The 27,534-nt window shown below is 43.2% G+C and overlaps 2 protein-coding genes across 3 annotated transcripts; both read right to left on the bottom strand.

Annotated features, from left to right (window-relative positions):
• Positions 1-3,191: 3,191 nt before the first annotated feature.
• LOC306745653 (caspase-3-like) lies at positions 3,192-14,912 on the bottom strand. 2 transcript variants are annotated; one of them, XM_079228486.1, is made up of 8 exons: positions 14,864-14,908; positions 14,070-14,167; positions 13,490-13,558; positions 12,186-12,319; positions 10,187-10,315; positions 8,810-8,985; positions 4,204-4,324; positions 3,192-4,077 (listed from the first exon to the last, which is right to left on the bottom strand). In XM_079228486.1, exons 3-8 carry the CDS (start codon positions 13,552-13,554, stop codon positions 3,845-3,847), a joined length of 858 nt encoding a protein of 285 aa, XP_079084612.1. In that variant the 5' UTR covers positions 13,555-13,558; positions 14,070-14,167; positions 14,864-14,908; the 3' UTR covers positions 3,192-3,844. The 2 variants fall into 2 exon arrangements, with proteins under 2 accessions (XP_079084612.1, XP_079084611.1); XM_079228485.1 differs by lacking the exon at positions 14,070-14,167 and having other exon boundaries at positions 14,864-14,912.
• Positions 14,913-15,423: 511 nt separating this feature from the next.
• Positions 15,424-26,406, bottom strand: LOC306746035 (uncharacterized protein; the record flags this gene model as incomplete). Its single annotated transcript, XM_079228899.1, has 13 exons — positions 15,424-15,650; positions 15,858-16,014; positions 18,395-18,456; positions 21,903-21,950; positions 22,212-22,290; positions 22,371-22,497; positions 22,985-23,075; positions 23,158-23,232; positions 24,295-24,379; positions 24,974-25,038; positions 25,147-25,259; positions 25,932-26,019; positions 26,302-26,406. The coding sequence occupies 13 exons, from the start codon at positions 26,404-26,406 to the stop codon at positions 15,528-15,530; spliced, it is 1,218 nt and encodes a 405-aa protein (XP_079085025.1). The 3' UTR covers positions 15,424-15,527.
• Between the last annotated feature and the right edge of the window lie 1,128 nt (positions 26,407-27,534).

Here is a 27,534-nt window from a genome sequence, read left to right as displayed (position 1 = left end):
GTTCTACAAACACCCCAGTGAAAGACACACAAACATCCCACCGAAAAATATGTGGCATGCTTTTCACAATGGGATTTGCTGCTGAAGCTATCAGTATTTTAAGATATGAGCTCTCACTTTTAAAGCTCAACAGTTCATGTGTTTGCAGGTCAAGACAAACATCAACAGCCTGCAGCCTGGAGCTCATCAATGACGTTTCTGACTTCTCATATCGAGAGGCTCTGGAAATATTCTTCCAAAAGCCCGAAAAACACACTGCACTGACAAAGCCTGCTCACTTTGTGGTCGTCTTTCAAATGAATGAACACCATGTTTCCTTTAAGTCGGTATTTATTAAACTGGGGCGATATTTATTACAGGCGGGGCGCAAGAGGAAATGCTGGTTTTAAATGTTCACCGTCCTCTGTTAACAGGTTACGCTGCGCATGCGCGACTCGCTGATTCTTGTCATTTCGCCAAAAGCCGATCTTTATGAGATCTCCGTGAGGTCGTCTTTCTGCTGTTGTGTCTCTCAACATGGAGCATGATCTGAGAGCCGTATCAAATCTACAATTCCGTTTTAAAAAGATGTGTAGAGGAAAGCAGCTCACTGCTCCACTAATACTGATACAACGTGATGCTCACCAGAGGTGTCAAGTAACGAAGTACAAATACTTTACTTAAGTAGAAATTTTGGGTATCTATACTTTACTGGAGTATTTATTTTTCAGACGACTTTTTACTTCTACTCCTTACATTTTCACTCAAATATCTGTACTTTCTACTCCCTACATTTTAAAAATAGCCTCGTTACTATTTCATTTTGGTTTGATTTCATTCCGGCTTTTCAAAAACACACACACAAAAAACCTCTCTGCACAAAGGTGAGCACACACACACACACACACACACACACACACACACACACACACACACACACAGCAGCGGACAGAGAGCGTCGAAAAATATGTCGCGTGGAAAGTAGACCGCTATATCTGCGTTTTAAACGCTCCCAGGGTGAAGATGCAACAGCAGCTCTCCTGTGAGGAGCAACCGGAGTTCTCCTCGCACCGGAGCAGCTCTCTGAACCCGGAGCAGCTCTCTGAACCCGGAGCAGCTCTCTGAACACAGAGCAGCTCTCTGAACACAGAGCAGCTCTCTGAACACGGAGCAGCTCTCTGAACACGGAGCAGCTCTCTGAACACGGAGCAGCTCTCTGAACACAGAGCAGCTCTCCTGCTCCGGGTGAAAGAGCCAAAGTGCTCGTGTCTTCTACCAACAATGAGCTGCTGGCTTCACATATTACAAAAGTACAAAGTACACGGATATAAAACTAAGTCATTAATAAATACATGGACAAATGCCTGTACTTTCGGGTAAATGGTTGCGGTACGCCGTTAACAGGCTAGCTTGCGCATGCGCGATTTGACGCGACGCCGTGAGCTCCGTGAGCTCGTCTTTTCTTGCTGTTGCGTTTCTCAAAATAAAAAAACAGATCTAAGCTCAATATTGAGCATGAATTGAGAGGCCGTATCAAATCTACAACCCCGTTTATAACATATGTGTGGAGGAAAGCAGCTCACTGCTCCACTAATACTGATACAACCTGATGCTCACATATCTGCACTCATTCTGTTTTGTTTGGCAAAAAAAATTAAAAGCTTATTGTTTTCCACAATGAGCTATTTAGTAGTAACTAAATATGAGTTATTTTTTTGCACAGATAGAAGTTGCACAAAACATTGTCTGATGGGGCAATCTGATTTACTTGAAAGTGATTGCAATTTTCTTTATTCTGTTATTTATAAAAGCACAGATGAGTCACACAATTATGTTATTTACAGAAAAAGTTTGAGAACCACAGCTTTAAGTGTTTGTGTCGGAGTCGCCGCCTATTTTGCACTATTACAATACTTATAGGCAACTAGTAATCATGTCTTCCGCTCCATGAAACGCATGTTAATGCTCAGTAGTACACACATGGTACTTTAATGAATTTGCATTGTAATAGAATGTGATCATTTTAAATGGGCATACATGCAGCTGAAACGGGTAGCCTAGTGCATCCCACATTTTTCAACATAACATTTTAAAACATTATAGTCATTATGGCCTTTATAAAAATGATTGTTTTGGGGGAGGTGGGGTAGTGCACTATAGGCCCCTGAGACACGGCTTAAGAGTTTGTCCTTAATGGAAAAAAAAACATTCCCAATACATTACTTTTATATTTTTAAGTAGTTTTTAAACCAGTACTGTTACACTTTTACTTAAGTAAAAAGCTTGAGTTGATACTCAAACTTTTACAGAAGTATTTTTAAACCCTAGTATCTATACTTCTACTTGAGTAATGAATGTGAATACTTTTGACACCTCTGATGCTCACACATCTGCACTCATTGTTTTGTGTTTTCCACAATAAGATATTTAGTAGTAACTAAATATTAGTTATTTTTTGCATAACTTTATGAAGTGATAATACTTTTTTTTTGTCTGATGGAGCAATCTGGTTTACTTGAAACAGTGAATACTCTTCCATGCCAGTAGGTAGCGCAATACTTACCAAATATGCTGTATTATGCTACAATGTAACATTAATAATACTTACCATATATGCTGTGTTATGCTACAATGTGACATTAATAATAATAATTACCATATATGCTGTATTATGCTACAATGTAACATTAATAATACTTACCATATATGCTGTATTATGCTACAATGTAACATTAATAATAATTACCATATATGCTGTATTATGCTACAATGTGACATTAATAATACTTACCATATATGCTGTATTATGCTACAATGTGACATTAATAATACTTACCATATATGCTGTATTATGTTACAATGTAACATTAATAATAATTACCATATATGCTGTATTATGCTATAATGTGACATTAATAATACTTACCATATATGCTGTATTATGCTACAATGTGACATTAATAATAATAATTACCATATATGCTGTATTATGCTACAATGTGACATTAATAATAACTACCATATATGCTGTATTATGCTACAATGTGACATTAATAATAACTACCATATATGCTGTATTATGCTACAATGTGACATTAATAATAACTACCATATATGCTGTATTATGCTACAATGTGACATTAATAATAATAATTACTATTTATGCTGTATTATGCTACAATGTGACATTTTGTAACCTTTTGGTTGTTGGTTTGCAGCGGGATTTTTTTATTGTAGAAAATGTGCCACGGCTCAAAAAAGGTAGAAAAACACTGCCTTGAATGACTCAAATGAATGAGACAATAGTTTGACTAAAAGAATAAACATTCATATAGATGCCTGTATGTATGCCTGGTTATATTTTGAGTCTTTCTTTTAAAAGCATATTCATTATTTCAAACTCAGCGTAAATGAACAACATGAATATAATACATTTACATGACTTTTACTAAACTTTTGGGATTTTATTTTTTTCAAGGACTTTTCCTGGAAATAACCATTTTAAAACTACATGACTTTTCCAGGTTTCCCATGAGCGTAAGAACCCTGAGACATTGTTTCATGTGATGGCCTGATTTGATTATACTTTGTGCATTTATTGCATTCAAAAGCTGTTAAAAAGGCGTAAACCCATGTTTACCCTGTGAATACATATTGACTGTTACCTAGTGATAGGATGGACGTGTCCACGACCTTTGATTGTGTTTATGTGTGTATTCACTAAGTGAAAAGTATTTTCATGCAACAGTACTTTCATGCAACACACAAAAAATACAATGCTTTTAAAATGCTTTTGGGTCACAATCACACTAATGCTATCCTGTTTGGCCGAAATCACACACCAGCGTCCCCCGCTGGTCACACCTCAAGCTTGAGGAAAGTAGAAGTCTTTGGTCAGCATGGAGACGATACAGGGGATCTGCTTCTTGCCGGTGTATCCGGGCAGGTTGGAGTTGGACTCAAAGTTTAGCGCCACCTTGCGGTTGACCCGGGTCATGATCTGCATCAGCTCCAGCTTCCCGGAGAAATGCAGCAGCATCTCACACAGCGCCTGCATGAACCACGAGCCGTTCTGGGTGTTCCTCCACGAGTAGTAGCCTGCAGGAGAGCGCAGCGTTAGCATCACAGCAAGGTGCGTTAGCATCACAGCAAGGCGCGTTAGCATCACAGCAAGGTAAACATACAGTTACCGGACGGAGAAGACGTGTGACAGAGAGACGTTACCTGGAGCGGTGGAATAGGCGTACAGGAAGTCGGCCTCCACAGGGATCTTCTCCGACGTCTGAGCATCGACGCTGTCGGTCTCGATGAGGGACCCGCCGTCCAGGTCTGTCCCGCGGCACGCCTGGAACGGGGGAAAGGAAGTGTCAAGAGTCAGGACTACATGTACCATCATCACGTGTTAGGTGGACTACATGTACCATCATCATGTGTCAGGACTACACGTACCATCATCACGTGTCAGGACTACATGAACCATCATCACGTGTCAGGACTACATGAACCATCATCACATGTCAGGTGGACTACATGTACCATCATCACGTGTCAGGACTACATGTACCATCATCACGTGTCAGGACTACATGAACCATCATCACATGTCAGGACTACATGAACCATCATCACGTGTCAGGACTACATGTACCATCATCATGTGTCAGGACTACACGTACCATCATCACGTGTCAGGACTACATGTACCATCATCACGTTTCAGGACTACATGTACCATCATCACGTGTCAGGTGGACTACATGTACCATCATCACGTGTCAGGTGGACTACATGTACCATCATCATGTGTCAGGTGGACTACATGTACCATCATCATGTGTCAGGTGGACTACATGAACCATCATCACATGTCAGGTGGACTACATGTACCATCATCACATGTCAGGACTACATGTACCATCATCACATGTCAGGACTACATGTACCATCATCACGTGTCAGGACTACATGTACCATCATCACGTGTCAGGACTACATGTACCATCATCACATGTCAGGACTACATGTACCATCATCACATGTCAGGTGGACTACATGTACCATCATCACGTGTCAGGACTACATGTACCATCATCACGTGTCAGGACTACATGTACCATCATCACGTGTCAGGTGGACTACATGTACCATCATCACATGTCAGGACTACATGTACCATCATCACATGTCAGGACTACATGTACCATCATCACATGTCAGGACTACATGTACCATCATCACGTGTCAGGACTACATGTACCATCATCACATGTCAGGACTACATGTACCATCATCACATGTCAGGTGGACTACATGTACCATCATCACGTGTCAGGACTACATGTACCATCATCACGTGTCAGGACTACATGTACCATCATCACGTGTCAGGTGGACTACATGTACCATCATCATATGTCAGGTGGACTACATGTACCATCATCATGTGTCAGGTGGACTACATGAACCATCATCACATGTCAGGTGGACTACATGTACCATCATCACGTGTCAGGACTACATGTACCATCATCACGTGTCAGGACTACATGTACCATCATCATGTGTCAGGTGGACTACAAGAACCATCATCACATGTCAGGTGGACTACATGTACCATCATCACATGTCAGGACTACATGTACCATCATCACGTGTCAGGACTACATGTACCATCATCACGTGTCAGGACTACATGTACCATCATCACGTGTCAGGACTACATGTACCATCATCATGTGTCAGGTGGACTACATGTACCATCATCACGTGTCAGGTGGACTACATGAACCATCATCACATGTCAGGTGGACTACATGTACCATCATCACATGTCAGGACTACATGTACCATCATCACATGTCAGGACTACATGTACCATCATCATGTGTCAGGTGGACTACATGAACCATCATCACATGTCAGGTGGACTACATGTACCATCATCACATGTCAGGACTACATGTACCATCATCACATGTCAGGACTACATGTACCATCATCACGTGTCAGGACTACATGTACCATCATCACGTGTCAGGACTACATGTACCATCATCACATGTCAGGACTACATGTACCATCATCACATGTCAGGACTACATGTACCATCATCACGTGTCAGGACTACATGTACCATCATCACGTGTCAGGACTACATGTACCATCATCACATGTCAGGACTACATGTACCATCATCACATGTCAGGTGGACTACATGTACCATCATCACATGTCAGGTGGACTACATGTACCATCATCACATGTCAGGTGGACTACATGTACCATCATCACATGTCAGGATTACATGTACCATCATCACGTGTCAGGACTACATGAACCATCATCACATGTCAGGTGGACTACATGTACCATCATCACATGTCAGGACTACATGTACCATCATCACATGTCAGGACTACATGTACCATCATCACGTGTCAGGACTACATGTACCATCATCACGTGTCAGGACTACATGTACCATCATCACATGTCAGGACTACATGTACCATCATCACATGTCAGGACTACATGTACCATCATCACGTGTCAGGACTACATGTACCATCATCACGTGTCAGGACTACATGTACCATCATCACATGTCAGGACTACATGTACCATCATCACATGTCAGGACTACATGTACCATCATCACATGTCAGGACTACATGTACCATCATCACGTGTCAGGACTACATGTACCATCATCACATGTCAGGACTACATGTACCATCATCACATGTCAGGACTACATGTACCATCATCACGTGTCAGGACTACATGTACCATCATCACGTGTCAGGACTACATGTACCATCATCACATGTCAGGACTACATGTACCATCATCACATGTCAGGTGGACTACATGTACCATCATCACGTGTCAGGACTACATGTACCATCATCACGTGTCAGGACTACATGTACCATCATCACGTGTCAGGTGGACTACATGTACCATCATCACATGTCAGGACTACATGTACCATCATCACATGTCAGGACTACATGTACCATCATCACATGTCAGGACTACATGTACCATCATCACGTGTCAGGACTACATGTACCATCATCACATGTCAGGACTACATGTACCATCATCACATGTCAGGTGGACTACATGTACCATCATCACGTGTCAGGACTACATGTACCATCATCACGTGTCAGGACTACATGTACCATCATCACGTGTCAGGTGGACTACATGTACCATCATCATATGTCAGGTGGACTACATGTACCATCATCATGTGTCAGGTGGACTACATGAACCATCATCACATGTCAGGTGGACTACATGTACCATCATCACGTGTCAGGACTACATGTACCATCATCACGTGTCAGGACTACATGTACCATCATCATGTGTCAGGTGGACTACATGAACCATCATCACATGTCAGGTGGACTACATGTACCATCATCACATGTCAGGACTACATGTACCATCATCACGTGTCAGGACTACATGTACCATCATCACGTGTCAGGACTACATGTACCATCATCATGTGTCAGGTGGACTACATGTACCATCATCACGTGTCAGGACTACATGTACCATCATCACGTGTCAGGACTACATGTACCATCATCATGTGTCAGGTGGACTACATGTACAATCATCACGTGTCAGGTGGACTACATGAACCATCATCACATGTCAGGTGGACTACATGTACCATCATCACATGTCAGGACTACATGTACCATCATCACATGTCAGGACTACATGTACCATCATCATGTGTCAGGTGGACTACATGAACCATCATCACATGTCAGGTGGACTACATGTACCATCATCACATGTCAGGACTACATGTACCATCATCACATGTCAGGACTACATGTACCATCATCACGTGTCAGGACTACATGTACCATCATCACGTGTCAGGACTACATGTACCATCATCACATGTCAGGACTACATGTACCATCATCACATGTCAGGACTACATGTACCATCATCACGTGTCAGGACTACATGTACCATCATCACGTGTCAGGACTACATGTACCATCATCACATGTCAGGACTACATGTACCATCATCACATGTCAGGACTACATGTACCATCATCACATGTCAGGACTACATTTACCATCATCACATGTCAGGTGGACTACATGTACCATCATCACATGTCAGGTGGACTACATGTACCATCATCACATGTCAGGTGGACTACATGTACCATCATCACATGTCAGGATTACATGTACCATCATCACGTGTCAGGACTACATGAACCATCATCACATGTCAGGACTACATGTACCATCATCATGTGTCAGGTGGACAACATGTACCATCATCACGTGTCAGGACTACATGAACCATCATCACGTGTCAGGACTACATGTACCATCATCACGTGTCAGGACTACATGTACCATCATCACATGTCAGGTGGACTACATGTACCATCATCACGTGTCAGGACTACATGAACCATCATCACGTGTCAGGACTACATGTACCATCATCACGTGTCAGGTGGACTACATGTCAGGTGGACTACATGTACCATCATCACGTGTCAGGTGGACTACATGTACCATCATCACGTGTCAGGACTACATGTACCATCATCACGTGTCAGGTGGACTACATGTACCATCATCACGTGTCAGGTGGACTACATGTCAGGTGGACTACATGTACCATCATCACGTGTCAGGTGGACTACATGTCAGGTGGACTACATGTACCATCATCACATGTCAGGACTACATGAACCATCATCACGTGTCAGGACTACATGTACCATCACACGTGTCAGGTGGACTACATATGTCAGGTGACTCACCTGGATGAAGAACAGCTTGGGTTTCCCCACCAGACTCCTGCAGCGATCTCCCTTGAAGAAGCTCGTCAGGACCTCCAGCCTCTCAAAGCCGTCGGTGCCGTAGATGACGCCCTCGTCTCCGTGGCTCAGCAGAACACATGCAAAGGAGGCGCTGCCACTGTGGTCCTGCTGGGATGCTAGAGCACAGGGAGGAAGAGGGACGAGGGTTAGATACCGGTCCAGGTGTCGTCCCAGGCTGGTGTTCCTTCTCATGCTGCAGGAACGTAGAGTCCGTTAATATCAGAAACATGACTCAGACTGAAGAGCTCGTCCAGTTTAACTCTTTCATCAAAGCTTCTGAGCTGAAGTCAAATAACAGAATGAGGGCTGAAGCTGCAGAACAACACCAGAGTTCTCTCTGTGGTTGTAATTGATATCTGTTGATATTCTTATCAATACAGCAGCTTGATCACTTTACAGCAGTTTTCAGCAACGTTACGTTTGTAGTTTTCCAGCCGGTTTAACAGATTATTGAAAGTATTTCCAAGTTATGCTAACGGTTATGTACATGATCTGCGTTTCTCGGTCGGGATCGTTTGTTCTCGTGAACGGCCGAATGATACGTCACTTTAAATGTTGCCGCCGCAAGAAATTGTGGGTCGGCTTTATCTCCTTTCCTTTGGTAAAGGCAGGTCCAGTGGTTCCTATGCTAAAGGAGATAAGTTAGGAAGCATTGACGCTCCTTTCCTTTGTGTTTAGAGAATTCGACCGGCACTTATCATGGCGGCCACTGAGGTACTTCAGGTAATTTCACTCCGTTAGGAAGGTTCTAACCAAAGAGGACTATTCCTTCAGCCTCAGTCTAGCAGCGTGTTGGGGAGTCAGAGAGAAACCAGGCTCCCACGCTGCCATCTAGTGGCCGCTGCGTGCTACTGCGGTAACGGATTGATATTCGAGAACCAACATTGGAACGTTTAATTAAAGTGCTAACGAGACTAAATGTGTGCTTTTACAACCGCTGGACATGTTGATTGTCCTCGGATACAAAGTGCAATTATCCTGTTGGATAAAATATTGATATCTAAATCAAGAACTAACAAGATTTTTTTATTTTTTTAAAGAAAAAACATTGCAAAAATGTTTCTGTGAGAAATATTGACCAAACCATTCCAATGCCACACACATGACATAGGAAATTTCTGGTGGAGAGTGGGACAGTATAAAACACTACAGGTCGGTACTGTCAACCTCCTTTGATTCTCTGAAGGGATCCTTTACATTTCATCTTTTTATCCAATCGTCTATTTTAGGTAACATTGCCGTGTGATCATATCCTACGTGCGCGTTAGTTTTAGCTGTATTACAAACAAACAGAAGTAAAGCTTGAGCCGTACTCACCGCTGCTCAGCAGCTGCTTCATCTGGTGCGTGGTCTGGTCGTTAGCCACGCTGACCCTGTAGCCCAGCCTGCTGAAGGTCTTCACGGCATCGGCTGCATCCACATCCGTCCCATTGCGAGGGCTCATGTCTGCAGAGAAACCACAGGTAGAAGAAGGCTACTGGGAGTGTAGACTACTGGGGGTGTAGACTACTGGGGGTTTAGACTACTGGGGGTTTAGACAACTGGGGGTTTAGACTACTGGGAGTGTAGACTACTGGGGGTTTAGACTACTGGGGGTGTAGACTACTGGGAGTGTAGACTACTGGGAGTGTAGACTACTGGGGGTTTAGACTACTGGGAGTTTAGACTACTGGGGGTTTAGACTACTGGGGGTTTAGACTACTGGGGGTTTAGACAACTGGGAGTTTAGACTACTGGGGGTTTAGACTACTGGGAGTTTAGACTACTGGGGGTTTAGACTACTGGGGGTTTAGACTACTGGGAGTTTAGACTACTGGGGGTTTAGACTACTGGGGGTTTAGACTACTGGGGGTTTAGACAACTGGGAGTTTAGACTACTGGGGGTTTAGACTACTGGGAGTTTAGACTACTGGGGGTTTAGACTACTGGGGGTTTAGACTACTGGGGGTTTAGACTACTGGGAGTTTAGACTACTGGGGGTTTAGACTACTGGGGGTTTAGACTACTGGGGGTTTAGACAACTGGGAGTTTAGACTACTGGGGGTTTAGACTACTGGGGGTTTAGACAACTGGGAGTTTAGACTACTGGGAGTTTAGACTACTGGGAGTTTAGACTACTGGGGGTTTAGACTACTGGGAATGTAGACAACTGGGAGTTTAGACTACTGGGAGTTTAGACTACTGGGGGTTTAGACTACTGGGAGTTTAGACTACTGGGGGTTTAGACTACTGGGGGTTTAGACTACTGGGGGTTTAGACAACTGGGAGTTTAGACTACTGGGGGTTTAGACTACTGGGGGTTTAGACTACTGGGAGTTTAGACTACTGGGGGTTTAGACTACTGGGGGTTTAGACTACTGGGAGTTTAGACTACTGGGAGTTTAGACTACTGGGAGTTTAGACTACTGGGGGTTTAGACTACTGGGAATGTAGACAACTGGGAGTTTAGACTACTGGGAGTTTAGACTACTGGGGGTGTAGACTACTGGGAGTTTAGACTACTGGGGGTGTAGACTACTGGGGGTTTAGACTACTGGGGGTGTAGACTACTGGGAGTTTAGACTACTGGGAGTGTAGACTACTGGGAGTTTAGACTACTGGGAGTTTAGACTACTGGGGGTTTAGACTACTGGGAGTTTAGACTACTGGGAGTGTAGACTAATGGGAGTTTAGACTACTGGGAGTGTAGACTACTGGGAGTGTAGACTACTGAGGGTTTAGACTACTGGGATTGTAGACTACTGGGACAGCTTTGGGAACTCAGTGAAGCAAACACAGAACTTTTTCCTCATGTATTTGCGTCTAGTTAACATTATGTAAACTCTATTAAAACACATGTGTGGAGCTTTTCCATGGCAGACATTACTAACATGCCAGAGTCCCAGTGGCAGTGATCCAGACCCTCATATTCTATTATTCACACCTGTGGTTTTGCTTCTGTGACAAGAAAAAGACCAAAGCTGCGGTGGAGTAGAGAAGCCGACTGCACTTCCATTACGCTGCATAAACAAGAGCCTTTCCTGAGGGCTGTGTCTTTAAATGAAAACAATGGTCCAGTTTACTCTGTGCTAGAAGGAGACAGGAAAGGTTGCATTGAAGCACCCTTCCTTCCTCCCTTCCTGAGCACTAGGATAATTGGACCAGCTCAGCCAAGTAGATACATCCTGGTCCTTTCACCCACACTATGTAGTCTGTCCACAGCCAGAAGTACCAGGATGTTCTACCACGCTGTTCTGGCTGCAGACATGTGAAGCAAGAGGGCGAGAGAGAGAGAGAGAAAGAGAGAGTGTGAGTGAGTGAGTGTGTGTGTAGTTACGTGTGCTACTGTGGAAGTTCTTGTTGTTGATGATCAGACAGGTCCCGAGGCTGGCATAGTCCATCTTGTAGCGGTACGGGTCAGAGCCTGCTGTCATGCTGCTGGGGGCCGGGACCACCGCCTCTTCATTTGACCTGCACACACACACGCACACGCACACGCACACACACACACACACACGCACGCACACACACACACATTTAAAACCAGAGGAACTCCATCCCTCCTGAACACCTTCAGTGTTTTACTGGTTGGACCACATTAGATGAGCACAGCAGTCGGTCATGAGACCTTCTACTCATTAGATCATGAGACCTTCTACTCATGAGATCATGAGATCATGAGACCTTCTACTCATGAGATCATGAGACCTTCTACTCATGAGATCATGAGATCATGAGACCTTCTACTCATTAGATCATGAGACCTTCTACTCATGAGATCATGAGACCTTCTACTCATGAGATCATGAGACCTTCTACTCATTAGATCATGAGAACTTCTACTCATTAGATCATGAGACCTTCTACTCATTAGATCATGAGACCTTCTACTCATTAGATCATGAGAACTTCTACTCATTAGATCATGAGACCTTCTACTCATGAGATCATGAGATCATGAGACCTTCTACTCATGAGATCATGAGATCATGAGACCTTCTACTCATGAGATCATGAGATCATGAGACCTTCTACTCATGAGATCATGAGACCTTCTACTCATGAGATCATTAGATCATGAGACCTTCTACTCATGAGATCATGAGATCATGAGACCTTCTACTCATGAGATCATGAGACCTTCTACTCATGAGATCATGAGATCATGAGACCTTCTACTCATGAGATCATGAGACCTTCTACTCATGAGATCATGAGACCTTCTACTCATTAGATCATGAGACCTTCTACTCATTAGATCATGAGAACTTCTACTCATTAGATCAAGAGACCTTCTACTCATGAGATCATGAGACTTTCTATTCATGAGGTCATGATGTATGTTACAGCGTTAAAGAACAGAGAAGGCAGACACTTACACCCTGGAGGTCATATCAGAACTGACTCGACTTATATGACTCCATAACAAAGACTCTAAAAGGTCAAAGGGTGAAGTGAGATCTGACTCCGTCCATTCCAACGACAGAGCGGATGATATACTATATATCATGATATATATCATGATATAATATATATCATGATATATATCATGATATATATTATATCATGATATACATCATGATATAATATATATCATAATATATATTATATGTCAGACACTCATCCCTGGACAATAATTACCTCTTTGCAAAGAATGCCAGCGCGTCCACAGTGTCCCCACCGCTCTGCTGCTCTCCATCAGCCATGTTCCTGCAGGACGTAGAGAGTGACACCCGCTAGGTGAGAGTGGAACCCCCCCGACATGAACGTATTGAGAGAGTGACACCCGCTAGGTGAGAGTGGAACCCCCCCGACATGACATCAACGTCTTCCAGCATCGGGTGCTATCACAGCATAAAAGGGCTGCTGCAAATATTAATATAGCAATAAAAACTGATAACGCTGAAATATTGGCCATAATAATAAGTGACATATTAAACCCATTTCAGAAACAACAATCCTGCCATGTTGGTTTACTTCCTTAGATGAAGATGCAGCAGCTTCATGGAATAGCAGTAGCATTAGTAACCAGGTAGTTTAGGCTTTACAGCACGTGTCCCCACTGAGGCAGCAGGAGACATACACTTTCCTTTGCAGTTTGCAGTAATCCTTTAAATGCCCGACATGAGGTTTTAAATCTTTGTCCATAAAGTGTCACATCTCGGGGCTTTCTGGTATCACATGAGTTTGAGGTGATCTGACAGGTTCACACATTCCTCACCTCAAGAGGTGCTTCTTCCTGGAGGTGGTTCACGTCCTGTTAGTCTGGCTTCCTGTGCTTAGGATGGTTCAGGGTCTAATACCTAGAATCCACACGTCCTAGTCGTGAAAGGTGATATATTTAACTATTACTATATTTATCTATAATGTGCCATTATAGTTAAAGTAACTGTCTACAATAAATACAGTGTCCAATACTGACTGAAACAGCTGGATCATCTTATATATATATATATATATATATATATATATATATATATATATATATATATATATATATATATATATATGTTCAATGTTGTTCTGTGAAGCCAGTAACCCAGTGTTGAATCAACCCACCTGTCAGACAGGTATGCGTTATAACGACACGTCATAACATGTCCAATGCGGCATATCGGGGTGTAACGTTCACTGCTTTCAGTACAAGAGGATTGTGGGCGTATTGTGGGAGTATCGGCACTTTAATGTAATGTACAGCTGGTTTACGTCGATTTAAACGAGAAGTTACATTACAATGACTGTGACGTTTACCGCGAGCTTCCTCAACAGGTAACGTCGGTTACGTAACGTCGGTTACGTAAACGTACGTTACCTGAGGAAGCTCAACAGGTAACGTACGTTAACGTAACGTCGGTTACGTTAACGTACGTTACCTGTTGAGGAAGCTCGCGCTATGAGCTGCTACATTCCCGCCAACCGAACTTACAGGAAACAAGACAGTCGCGTCTTAGTCTTCAACTTTCTCAAGTGTCATTTCTGATTCATTTCATTTTATTTACATAAAAACAGACGTACCTTGTTTCGAGAGACGCAGGTAAAGGAAGCCTCCGTGCTTCAGTCTGTCCTCACGATGACTTCAAGGAGTGACAAGTGCTTCAAAGTACAGGACGGGAACTTTCAGCCAATCAGGGCCACGGATTCCCATGGGGGCGGGTGCAAGAGAATAAAATAACAGGCGCACCTTGAACAAGGGGAGAAGCTGATTGGCTGAAAGTTTTATAAGCCAATCAGGGCTACGCATCCCTTGTGGGGGCGGGTTCAAGAGAAGAAGAAAAAAACACAGGCGCACCTTGACCAAGGGGAGCAGCTGATTGCAGCTGACCCGTTCAGTATTGATAGAGAAACTGAAAGCACAGTAATGAACAATAGAGAACATGACTGAACTCATATAAACATTTAGACTACAAGCATTCAACCAGAAGAGAAACCTCTTATATTCTGCTGTCTAGAACCACCAGAAACACGTTTATCTGTACTTACAGTATTGTTTATTTTTTACTCCAGCAGCGATCATGGAGCATGTTATTTGCATATATACATGACATGTGAACCACAACATGTAATGTAGTCTGTGAGTCCTCAACCTGTGGACATTCTGTGTAGAGGACGGCGTTACTTCAGAGACTTATTGTTATTTATTTATTATTTCAGTGTTATTCTTCTTCTTATTTATTTATTATTACAATTTCAGAGTCTTGTTCTTCTCCAGCCTTTTCCCGGGTTGCTTGCTGGTCACTCCCAGCTGAAGCTCTGTGGTCTGCTTGGTCTCCAAGAGCAGGGCAAGCAAGCTGGATGCTCCGTACTGGAAGGGAGGAGGAGAGGAGAGGAATTAGTACGTCACTATGAGAGTTTTATTGCACACTTGAAAAGCATCACATTAAAGATAAAAGCCAAAGTTGTACCGATGGCCGAGAAACAAGTAACCACACAATAACCAGGTTAGTATTTCCAGAGAGTGTGTGTGTGTGTGTGTGTGTGTGTGTGTGTGTGTGTGTGTGTGTGTGTGTACCGTCTCCTTCTCCTTGGGGTGCTTGTGTCGGTGGTCCAGGTACCGTCCACTGAGCTCTCTGAGGTCCTGCAGGAAGGCTCGGCCTCGCCTCAGGTCGGCCAGCCGGACCTTCAGCTCAGCTTTCTGCTTCTGCAGCAGCCAGGCCTGCCTCTCTGCCCTGAGACACACACTTTACATTACACACACTATACAGCCTGCCTCTCTGCCCTGAGACACACACTTTACATTACACACACTATACAGCCTGCCTCTCTGCCCTGAGACACACACTTTACATTACACACACTATACAGCCTGCCTCTCTGCCCTGAGACACACAGAGACGTATACAGGAGAGTAGAGAAGGTCATGGTGACGTATACAGGAGAGTAAAGAAGGTCATGGTGACGTATACAGGAGAGTAGAGAAGGTCATGGTGACGTATACAGGAGAGTAGAGAAGGTCATGGTGACGTATACAGGAGAGTAGAGAAGGTCATGGTGACGTATACAGGAGAGTAAAGAAGGTCATGGTGACGTATACAGGAGGATAGAGAAGGTCATGGTGACGTATACAGGAGAGTAGAGAAGGTCATGGTGACGTATACAGGAGAGTAAAGAAGGTCATGGTGACGTATACAGGAGAGTAAAGAAGGTCATGGTGACGTATACAGGAGAGTAAAGAAGGTCATGGTGACGTATACAGGAGGATAGAGAAGGTCATGGTGACGTATACAGGAGGATAGAGAAGGTCATGGTGACGTATACAGGAGGATAGAGAAGGTCATGGTGACGTATACAGGAGAGTAAAGAAGGTCATGGTGACGTATACAGGAGAGTAGAGAAGGTCATGGTGACGTATACAGGAGAGTAAAGAAGGTCATGGTGACGTATACAGGAGGATAGAGAAGGTCATGGTGACGTATACAGGAGGATAGAGAAGGTCATGGTGACGTATACAGGAGGATAGAGAAGGTCATGGTGACGTATACAGGAGAGTAAAGAAGGTCATGGTGACGTATACAGGAGGATAGAGAAGGTCATGGTGACGTATACAGGAGGATAGAGAAGGTCATGGTGACGTATACAGGAGGATAGAGAAGGTCATGGTGACGTATACAGGAGAGTAAAGAAGGTCATGGTGACGTATACAGGAGAGTAGAGAAGGTCATGGTGACGTATACAGGAGAGTAAAGAAGGTCATGGTGACGTATACAGGAGGATAGAGAAGGTCATGGTGACGTATACAGGAGGATAGAGAAGGTCATGGTGACGTATACAGGAGAGTAAAGAAGGTCATGGTGACGTATACAGGAGGATAGAGAAGGTCATGGTGACGTATACAGGAGGATAGAGAAGGTCATGGTGACGTATACAGGAGGATAGAGAAGGTCATGGTGACGTATACAGGAGAGTAGAGAAGGTCATGGTGACGTATACAGGAGGATAGAGAAGGTCATGGTGACGTATACAGGAGGATAGAGAAGGTCATGGTGACGTATACAGGAGGATAGAGAAGGTCATGGTGACGTATACAGGAGGATAGAGAAGGTCATGGTGACGTATACAGGAGGATAGAGAAGGTCATGGTGACGTATACAGGAGGATAGAGAAGGTCATGGTGACGTATACAGGAGAGTAAAGAAGGTCATGGTGACGTATACAGGAGAGTAAAGAAGGTCATGGTGACGTATACAGGAGGATAAAGAAGGTCATGGTGACGTATACAGGAGGATAGAGAAGGTCATGGTGACGTATACAGGAGGATAGAGAAGGTCATGGTGACGTATACAGGAGAGTAGAGAAGGTCATGGTGACGTATACAGGAGAGTAAAGAAGGTCATGGTGACGTATACAGGAGGATAGAGAAGGTCATGGTGACGTATACAGGAGAGTAAAGAAGGTCATGGTGACGTATACAGGAGAGTAAAGAAGGTCATGGTGACGTATACAGGAGGATAAAGAAGGTCATGGTGACGTATACAGGAGGATAGAGAAGGTCATGGTGACGTATACAGGAGGATAGAGAAGGTCATGGTGACGTATACAGGAGAGTAGAGAAGGTCATGGTGACGTATACAGGAGAGTAAAGAAGGTCATGGTGACGTATACAGGAGGATAGAGAAGGTCATGGTGACGTATACAGGAGGATAGAGAAGGTCATGGTGACGTATACAGGAGGATAGAGAAGGTCATGGTGACGTATACAGGAGGATAGAGAAGGTCATGGTGACGTATACAGGAGAGTAGAGAAGGTCATGGTGACGTATACAGGAGAGTAGAGAAGGTCATGGTGACGTATACAGGAGAGTAAAGAAGGTCATGGTGACGTATACAGGAGGATAGAGAAGGTCATGGTGACGTATACAGGAGAGTAGAGAAGGTCATGGTGACGTATACAGGAGAGTAAAGAAGGTCATGGTGACGTATACAGGAGGATAGAGAAGGTCATGGTGACGTATACAGGAGGATAGAGAAGGTCATGGTGACGTATACAGGAGGATAGAGAAGGTCATGGTGACGTATACAGGAGGATATACATCCTGAACCGCCTCTCACCTCATCAGCTCATGTTTGGCATCCAGAAGTCTCTGTGTCTTTTTGCGGATGGAAGAGCCCACCTGACACAACAACAACAACAACAACAGGAGCGAAAGCAAAAGGTTCACACACATTCTGACCAGTGCATTTCATGACTTTTCCATGACTTTAAACCAAATGTACATTACACACATTTAGTGAAATGTAGTATTTAAACTAACAATGAGAACACAAAGCATACAGTAAACCTTAAATGACACAAATGAATGAGACAATAGTTTGATTAAAAGAATAAACATTTATATAGATGCCTGTATGTATGCCTGCTGATATTTTGAGTCTTTCTTTAAAAAGCATATTCATTATTTCAAACTCAGCGTAAATGAACAACATGAACACATGAATATAACACATTTACATGAACACATGAATATAACACAATAAAAGAAAAAAGAAAAAAATTCAAGGACTTTTCCAGGCCTGGAAATAACAATTTAAAAAATGTCATGACTGTGTTGTTGTGTCAATGTGTTGTTGTGTCAAGGTGTTGTTGTGTCAAGGTGTTGTTGTGTCAATGTGTTGTTGTGTCAAGGTGTTGTTGTGTCAATGTGTTGTTGTGTCAAGGTGTTGTTGTGTCAAGGTGTTGTTGTGTCAATGTGTTGTTGTGTCAAGGTGTTGTTGTGTCAAGGTGTTGTTGTGTCAATGTGTTGTTGTGTCAATGTGTTGTTGTGTCAATGTGTTGTTGTGTCATTGTGTTGTTGTGTCATTGTGTTGTTGTGTCATTGTGTTGTTGTGTCAATGTGTTGTGTCATTGTGTTGTTGTGTCAATGTGTTGTTGTGTCAAAGTGTTGTTGTGTCAATGTGTTGTTGTGTCAATGTGTTGTTGTGTCAATGTGTTGTTGTGTCAAGGTGTTGTTGTGTCATTGTGTCATTGTGTCATTGTGTTGTTGTGTCAATGTGTTGTTGTGTCAATGTGTTGTTGTGTCAATGTGTTGTTGTGTCAATGTGTTGTTGTGTAATTGTGTTGTTGTATCAATGTGTTGTTGTGTCAATGTGTTGTTGTGTCATTGTGTTGTTGTGTCAATGTGTCGTTGTGTCATTGTGTCGTTGTGTCAATGTGTCGTTGTGTCAATATGTTGTTGTGTCAATGTGTTGTTGTGTCATTGTGTTGTTGTGTCATTGTGTTGTTGTGTCAAGGTGTTGTTGTGTCATTGTGTTGTTGTGTCAATGTGTTGTTGTGTCATTGTGTCGTTGTGTCAATGTGTTGTTGTGTCAATGTGTTGTTGTGTCAAGGTGTTGTTGTGTCAAGGTGTTGTTGTGTCAAGGTGTTGTTGTGTCAATGTGTTGTTGTGTCAATGTGTTGTTGTGTCAATGTGTTGTTGTGTCAATGTGTTGTTGTGTCATTGTGTTGTTGTGTCATTGTGTTGTTGTGTCAATGTGTTGTTGTGTCAATGTGTTGTTGTGTCAATGTGTTGTTGTGTCATTGTGTTGTTGTGTCATTGTGTCAATATGTTGTTGTGTCAATATGTTGTTGTGTCAATGTGTTGTTGTGTCATTGTGTTGTTGTGTCATTGTGTTGTTGTGTCAATGTGTTGTTGTGTCAATGTGTTGTTGTGTCATTGTGTTGTTGTGTCAATGTGTTGTTGTGTCAATGTGTTGTTGTATCAATGTGTTGTTGTGTCAATGTGTTGTTGTGTCAATGTGTTGTTGTGTCATTGTGTCGTTGTGTCAAGGTGTTGTTGTGTCATTGTGTTGTTGTGTCAATGTGTTGTTGTGTCATTGTGTCGTTGTGTCAATGTGTTGTTGTGTCAATGTGTTGTTGTGTCAAGGTGTTGTTGTGTCAAGGTGTTGTTGTGTCAAGGTGTTGTTGTGTCAATGTGTTGTTGTGTCAATGTGTTGTTGTGTCAATGTGTTGTTGTGTCAATGTGTTGTTGTGTCATTGTGTTGTTGTGTCATTGTGTTGTTGTGTCAATGTGTTGTTGTGTCAATGTGTTGTTGTGTCAATGTGTTGTTGTGTCATTGTGTCAATGTGTTGTTGTGTCAATATGTTGTTGTGTCAATGTGTTGTTGTGTCATTGTGTTGTTGTGTCATTGTGTTGTTGTGTCAAGGTGTTGTTGTGTCATTGTGTTGTTGTGTCAATGTGTTGTTGTGTCAATGTGTTGTTGTGTCATTGTGTCAATGTGTTGTTGTGTCAATATGTTGTTGTGTCAATGTGTTGTTGTGTCATTGTGTTGTTGTGTCATTGTGTTGTTGTGTCAAGGTGTTGTTGTGTCATTGTGTTGTTGTGTCAAGGTGTTGTTGTGTCATTGTGTTGTTGTGTCAATGTGTTGTTGTGTCAATGTGTTGTTGTGTCATTGTGTCAATGTGTTGTTGTGTCAATATGTTGTTGTGTCAATGTGTTGTTGTGTCATTGTGTTGTTGTGTCATTGTGTTGTTGTGTCAAGGTGTTGTTGTGTCATTGTGTTGTTGTGTCAAGGTGTTGTTGTGTCATTGTGTTGTTGTGTCAATGTGTTGTTGTGTCATTGTGTCGTTGTGTCAATGTGTTGTTGTGTCAATGTGTTGTTGTGTCAAGGTGTTGTTGTGTCAAGGTGTTGTTGTGTCAAGGTGTTGTTGTGTCAATGTGTTGTTGTGTCAATGTGTTGTTGTGTCAATGTGTTGTTGTGTCAATGTGTTGTTGTGTCATTGTGTTGTTGTGTCATTGTGTTGTTGTGTCAATGTGTTGTTGTGTCAATGTGTTGTTGTGTCAATGTGTTGTTGTGTCATTGTGTCAATGTGTTGTTGTGTCAATATGTTGTTGTGTCAATGTGTTGTTGTGTCATTGTGTTGTTGTGTCATTGTGTTGTTGTGTCAATGTGTTGTTGTGTCAATGTGTTGTTGTGTCATTGTGTTGTTGTTTCAATGTGTTGTTGTGTCAATGTGTTGTTGTATCAATGTGTTGTTGTGTCAATGTGTTGTTGTGTCAATGTGTTGTTGTGTCATTGTGTCGTTGTGTCAATGTGTTGTTGTGTCAATATGTTGTTGTGTCAATGTGTTGTTGTGTCAATGTGTTGTTGTATCAATGTGTTGTTGTGTCAATGTGTTGTTGTGTCAATGTGTTGTTGTGTCATTGTGTTGTTGTGTCAATGTGTTGTTGTGTCAAGGTGTTGTTGTGTCATTGTGTTGTTGTGTCATTGTGTTGTTGTGTCAATGTGTTGTTGTGTCAATGTGTTGTTGTGTCAATGTGTTGTTGTGTTATTGTGTTGTTGTGTCAATGTGTTGTTGTGTTGTTGGTTAGATGGCTGACACACGGTCTGAACGCGAGCTGTTGCTCTGTGAAGTAGAATATGTTCTGTATTGTGTTAAATTGTTTTGTGGGCTAAATGAACGACACAACGTGGTTCTCTCCCTCCAGAGCGTCTTGAGTAAACCTGTGTGCTGCCACAGAGACTAGTTTCTGAATTGATCCCAAAAGCCAATGACAACATTTAATTGTCTTTTAGTCGAGGGCCTCCTAACGCACCTCCTCCCTCTGCCGCCTCTCGTTACCTTGGCGTTGTCTCTCTTCAGGACCTTGAACTCCTTGGAGGAAGAGATCTGGAAAGGAAGAGCAGCAGCGAACACATCAGTATGACTCGCTTCAGTTTGTATGGTCAGTTATTGTTGACTTGATCAACACCACGATGATGTCATAGCGCCGTATTTCATGGGGGAAGCTTTGGGATTATCAGCACTAAACTAGTTCTTTGTCCCGTGATGAGTTGAGTGTACGTACGGTAGTTTCTCTTCTTCTGGGGAACACAAGTGAGTAAGTCTCTAAACGTTTCTCTTCAACAGGTAAAGTAGAGCTAGCCTGACCTTTTCCAGCAGTTGCTCTTTCACATTGGAGGAGAAAGAATCCACGGCCTGTTTGACCGCTTTAGACTCCACAGACTCTCTGAAACACACGTGTGTGAATAGAAGTTATCATGGCGCTACGGGTTAGCTCCCAGGCTACGTGTCCGGGTGTCTTCGTACCTGTACTGGTCACAGAACTCCAGGAAGGCGTCCAGCACCACCTCACACTCTGTTTCTGCTCCTGCACCACGTCTGCTCCGGCCCGGTTCACCTCTACGGGCCTCCTCTGGGTCTGCAGAGGCCTTGCCTTCACACGGGAGAACGGCTAAGAATTAATTGAAAAGAAAGTGTCTGTTCACTCAACAAAAGAGTATGATCAGTTAGAACGATTCAGCTTCAGTATGATGTGAAACATTGGGTCCATTTCTTGTGCAGCGTTTTGTGTAACAATGACATAGTGTACAAAGACAAGACCACCGTTAAAAGACATTCAAAAGCCCGGTTGATGCAAAAAGAAACATATAAATACAGCAACAAACAATGAAGAAGTCTGGATTTAACATTTAGCCAGAAATCCCATGCTGAGAGTTAGATGAGAAGATTGACGCTGTTCAAACAGTTGTCAGCTTAGCTCAGCTTAGCATTAAGACTGGGATGGCTAGCCCGGGTCTGTCAGGACTTGATACTAAGCTACGCTAACCGTCTCCTGCCCCATGTTCTCATGTAGCCCTGGCAGAGAAAAGGCCAACGTGTCCTCTAGCGGGTTGAAACACGCTGCTGCTCCTCTTCCTCACCTGATGAAGACCTTTTAGATTTCGGTCCCTCAGACGAAGACTTTCTGTCTTTGACCCAACGTAAAGCCATGGGCTTCTTCGGACTCGGCTTCTGAACGAACGACATGAAGACAGAGTTTAAAACCGACGCCACGTCTCTGTGGACGCTCGGCTCCGCTGAAGTCAGTCCATACCCAACTCTGATCTTCATCCAGCTCCTCGTCCTCCTCAGAGGACGGGACTCTCCTGTGGGCAGCGGCAGGTTTCTCCTGGAAGAGAAAACCAACAGAACATTGTCTCAACATCCAGAACGCTGTGTGAGCTCATGAGCATCACTGTGTCATGCTACATGCTGTGTGAGCTCATGAGCATCACTGTGTCATGCTACATGCTACTGTGAGCTCATGAGCATCACTGTGTCATGCTACATGCTGTGTGAGCTCATGAGCATCACTGTGTCATGCTACATGCTGCTATGAGCTCATGAGCATCACTGTGTCATGCTACATGCTGTGTGAGCTCATGAGCATCACTGTGTCATGCTACATGCTGTGTGAGCTCATGAGCATCACTGTGTCATGCTACATGCTGTGTGAGCTCATGAGCATCACTGTGTCATGCTACATGCTACTGTGAGCTCATGAGCATCACTGTGTCATGCTACATGCTACTGTGAGCTCATGAGCATCACTGTGTCATGCTACATGCTACTGTGAGCTCATGAGCATCACTGTGTCATGCTACATGCTGTGTGAGCTCATGAGCATCACTGTGTCATGCTACATGCTGTGTGAGCTCATGAGCATCACTGTGTCATGCTACATGCTATTGTGAGCTCATGAGCATCACTGTGTCATGCTACATGCTGTGTGAGCTCATGAGCATCACTGTGTCATGCTACATGCTGTGTGAGCTCATGAGCATCACTGTGTCATGCTACATGCTGCTATGAGCTCATGAGCATCACTGTGTCATGCTACATGCTGTGTGAGCTCATGAGCATCACTGTGTCATGCTACATGCTGTGTGAGCTCATGAGCATCACTGTGTCATGCTACATGCTGCTATGAGCTCATGAGCATCACTGTGTCATGCTACATGCTGTGTGAGCTCATGAGCATCACTGTGTCATGCTACATGCTGTGTGAGCTCATGAGCATCACTGTGTCATGCTACATGCTGTGTGAGCTCATGAGCATCACTGTGTCATGCTACATGCTGTGTGAGCTCATGAGCATCACTGTGTCATGCTACATGCTACTGTGAGCTCATGAGCATCACTGTGTCATGCTACATGCTGCCCTCTATAGACGTTCACCGTTTTCCCTCACCTTTGGCGCAGCGTCTCTGGACTTCTCACTTTCTGGTTCACGCGCTCTCTTCTTGCCTTTCGGTGTCTGCTGATCGTCCCCCGGCCTCGTTTGGGACACAGAGACGAGAGGAATCATTTGATGGCAGACAGAATGTTGGTTAACGGAGTAGAAACGTGCACTTGAGCTTGTCTTTCTAAAAAGGGCTGTGGCCTCTCCTCACTTTTCTTCTGTTTTTACCTTAATCATAGATACACATGTGCCATTATTGACTTTCTTTGTCCCTTGCATTGAGTCAAATAATGAATGGATGAATGTGTCGTGTATATTAGTTGATGTGTGTAGGTCTCTCTTCAGTACTAGCAGGATAGTTAACCATTCATTCCAGACCCATATACTGTGATCCATTCCCTAGTATTTATTCTCATGACGAGCCATTTATTTATTCTGCCAATATGCTCATTAAATGATAACCTTTCATTTCAACTGTTGTGTATGTGTGTATTTCATCTGTAATGATGAAGTTGTGTAAATGCATAGTAAGAAACTGCACTTGTTTTTAATTAGTATTTGTCTATTAAATACTATTTTTCAACAATGTAGTATACATGTCTTCATAGAGCAATATCATTCAGCATGCACTCTGAGATGGTTTATTATCCTGATGGGAACGTGACCTCTGTGACCTCTGTGACCTCACCTCGTCCCTCTAGAGCTTCTCCTGCTCCTCTTCTTCTTCTCCTCTTCCTCCTCCTTCTCCTCTTCTTCTTCTTCTTCTTCTTCCTCTTCCTCCTCCTCGTCCTCCTCCTCCTCCTCCTCCTCCTCATCCCTCTCCATCTCCTTCCTCTTCACAGCAGCTCTGCGTTGCTTCACAGCGGTCTTCTCGGTCTGAGGCATTTCCTTTCCCCCAGCGTTGCGTCCGCTGGGCCGGTCCTCCTGCGGGACCTTGAGGTCGTCCTCCATGGCCGTGCTGTGCAGAGGGTTACCTGGTGGGAAAGACACACAGCTACCTGGTCAGCTCCATGTTGCTGGTTCACACCAGGCTGGACTCTGGAAACAAGGCAACCGATAACACTGAGAAGAGAAGAAAGAGGAGGAACATGCAGGAAGGCACAAACGTGAAGAAAGCTGGTTGCCAATGTTACTGGGAAATCTACTTTTCCATGACTTTAAACCAAATGTCCATTACAAACATTTAGTGAAATCTGGGTGTAAACAGTAAAAAGTGAGTAAATGTAGTATTTAAACTAACAATGAGAATACAAAGCATACAGTAAACCTTAAATGACACAAATGAATGAGACAATAGTTTGATTAAAAGAATAAACATTTATATAGATGCCTGTATGTATGCCTGCTTATATTCTGAGTCTTTCTTTTAAAAGCATGTTAATTATTTCAAACTCAGCGTAAATTAACGACATGAACACATGAATATAACACATTTACATGACTTTTACTAAACTTTTGGGATTTTTCCAGGCCTGCAAATAACCATTTTAAAATTACATGACTTTTCCAGGTTTTCCATGGCAGTAGGAACCCTGCACACAGAGTAATGGTGGTACCTCATGTGATCATGACAGTAATGGTGGTACCTCATGTGATCATGACAGTAATGGTGGTACCTCATGTGATCATGACAGTAATGGTCGTACCGTGGTTCTGCTGCAGCCCCTCCAGGAAGCTGGCTCTGTCAATGGAGGACAGGTTGGGGGAATCTGTTTGATCATTGGATGAAGCTTTCTGGAAATGACCGCAACAGAGAAAACAACTCAAGTTCCATCATTCAGTTTGCAAATTCTCTCTTGGTTGTTTTCACAGAGAGAGGAACATGTGTCCGTTAGTAGTTATTACAACTCATAGTGCCTTCGGCTGGGATCAAACCATTCATATCTCTTTCAGTAGTTATTACAACTCATAGTGCCTTCGGCTGGGATCAAACCATTCATATCTCTTTCAGTAGTTATTACAACTCATAGTGCTTCAGCTGGGATCAAACCAGCGGTGCAGAAGCTACAGACTGACCTGACTCTGCTGAGGTGGCACTGAGAGCACTGAGGCTCTTCTGCCTCTTTTGGCACTGTGGAAACAAAGACAGGGGGATTTCATCATCACCACCACCACCACCATCATCACCCTCCTCTACTTCCTCCTCCTCCCCCATCTCCTCCTCCTCCTCATCCCCCCATCTCCTCCTCCCTCCATCTCCTCCTCCCCCCATCTCCTCCTCCATATAATAAAATGTGATAAAATAGAATAAAAGAGAGAATACATACCCAAAGTAAAAGTGTGTGTTACAGGGGTGTTAAATGTGTGAACAACGTTAACCAACACGGCCTTAGTTTATGCTGGTTTGACCACTTTGACAGCACGAAGCTATGCTAGCTGTGCTGTAGCTAGCGTGACGTCATACGGTCAACAAGAGGCCAACGGTAGCTCTAACGTAACTTAACGTGATGACGTGTGACTTCACCAACATGAGAACGAGTGCTGTGTGTACAGGTATAACTCAGAATGTGTGCTTCTCACCTCATTTGGAGCGAGTCGCTAACGCGTTGTTTTGAAAACTTGGACAGAAACCGCTTCCCGCAAAAATGATTCAAGTTCCGGACTGTACCATTCCAGATGCACCGGGGGGGTGATACAGCGAAGAGTTACCTGCCAAATGCGAGTTTATGTAGGTTAAACACAACGTTTTAGCCTTCATTTTATGGTGATAGAATGAATGTAGTTTACCTATATAATTATCTGCACTTACAATATAAAAAAAGAGGACGGCACAAGTACCCCGAACGGATACGATGAAACTTCCGTCCTACGGAAAGCAGAAGGGTTCAACATCGGCTTTGAGGTTTGTATATACAAATCCCTGTAGTAAATACAATGGCACTACCTAAAACTTTACATATTTAAATAGTTGTACCTGAACACACAGCGCAGGTGAAGCAAGAGACAGACCACACAGTTGTCCTGATGATTTTTAATTAAAATCTTTACAAAATAAATCTGACAGTACAGTTATAGCAAGACCATAGTCAAAAGTCCTTTCAACATGTTTAAACTTTAACATTCAGGTTGTGAACAATGTCATTTTGAAGTTTAACCTTTCTTCAGCATATACTAATAATTTAAGAAAACTGATTCCTTCATCAAATCTCTTCCATTCATGTTACCATAAATACATTAAAAACACTGTCCCTGTGTCCTGAGCGATCTTTAGTACCTGAATGGTTTAGATTATCTTTAATATGGCTTTTT

This window comes from Taurulus bubalis, assembly GCF_910589615.1.
Source record: "Taurulus bubalis genome assembly, chromosome: 13".
Taxonomy (NCBI): domain Eukaryota; kingdom Metazoa; phylum Chordata; class Actinopteri; order Perciformes; family Cottidae; genus Taurulus; species Taurulus bubalis.
Note: the sequence above shows the minus strand (reverse complement) of the source record. Positions and strands in the feature narration are given on the sequence as shown.

Bases quoted from the DNA above. Each gene is read 5' to 3' on its own strand.
- LOC306745653 (XM_079228485.1), bottom strand. From the start codon at position 13,554: ATGGCTGATGGAGAGCAGCAGAGCGGTGGGGACACTGTGGACGCGCTG. The intron at 12,320-13,489 runs GTAATTATTGTC...GTGTGTGTGCAG, and splicing joins CTGGCATTCTTTGCAAAGAG to GTCAAATGAAGAGGCGGTGG. The intron at 10,316-12,185 runs GTAACTACACAC...GTTTCTCTGCAG, and splicing joins GAACTTCCACAGTAGCACAC to ACATGAGCCCTCGCAATGGG.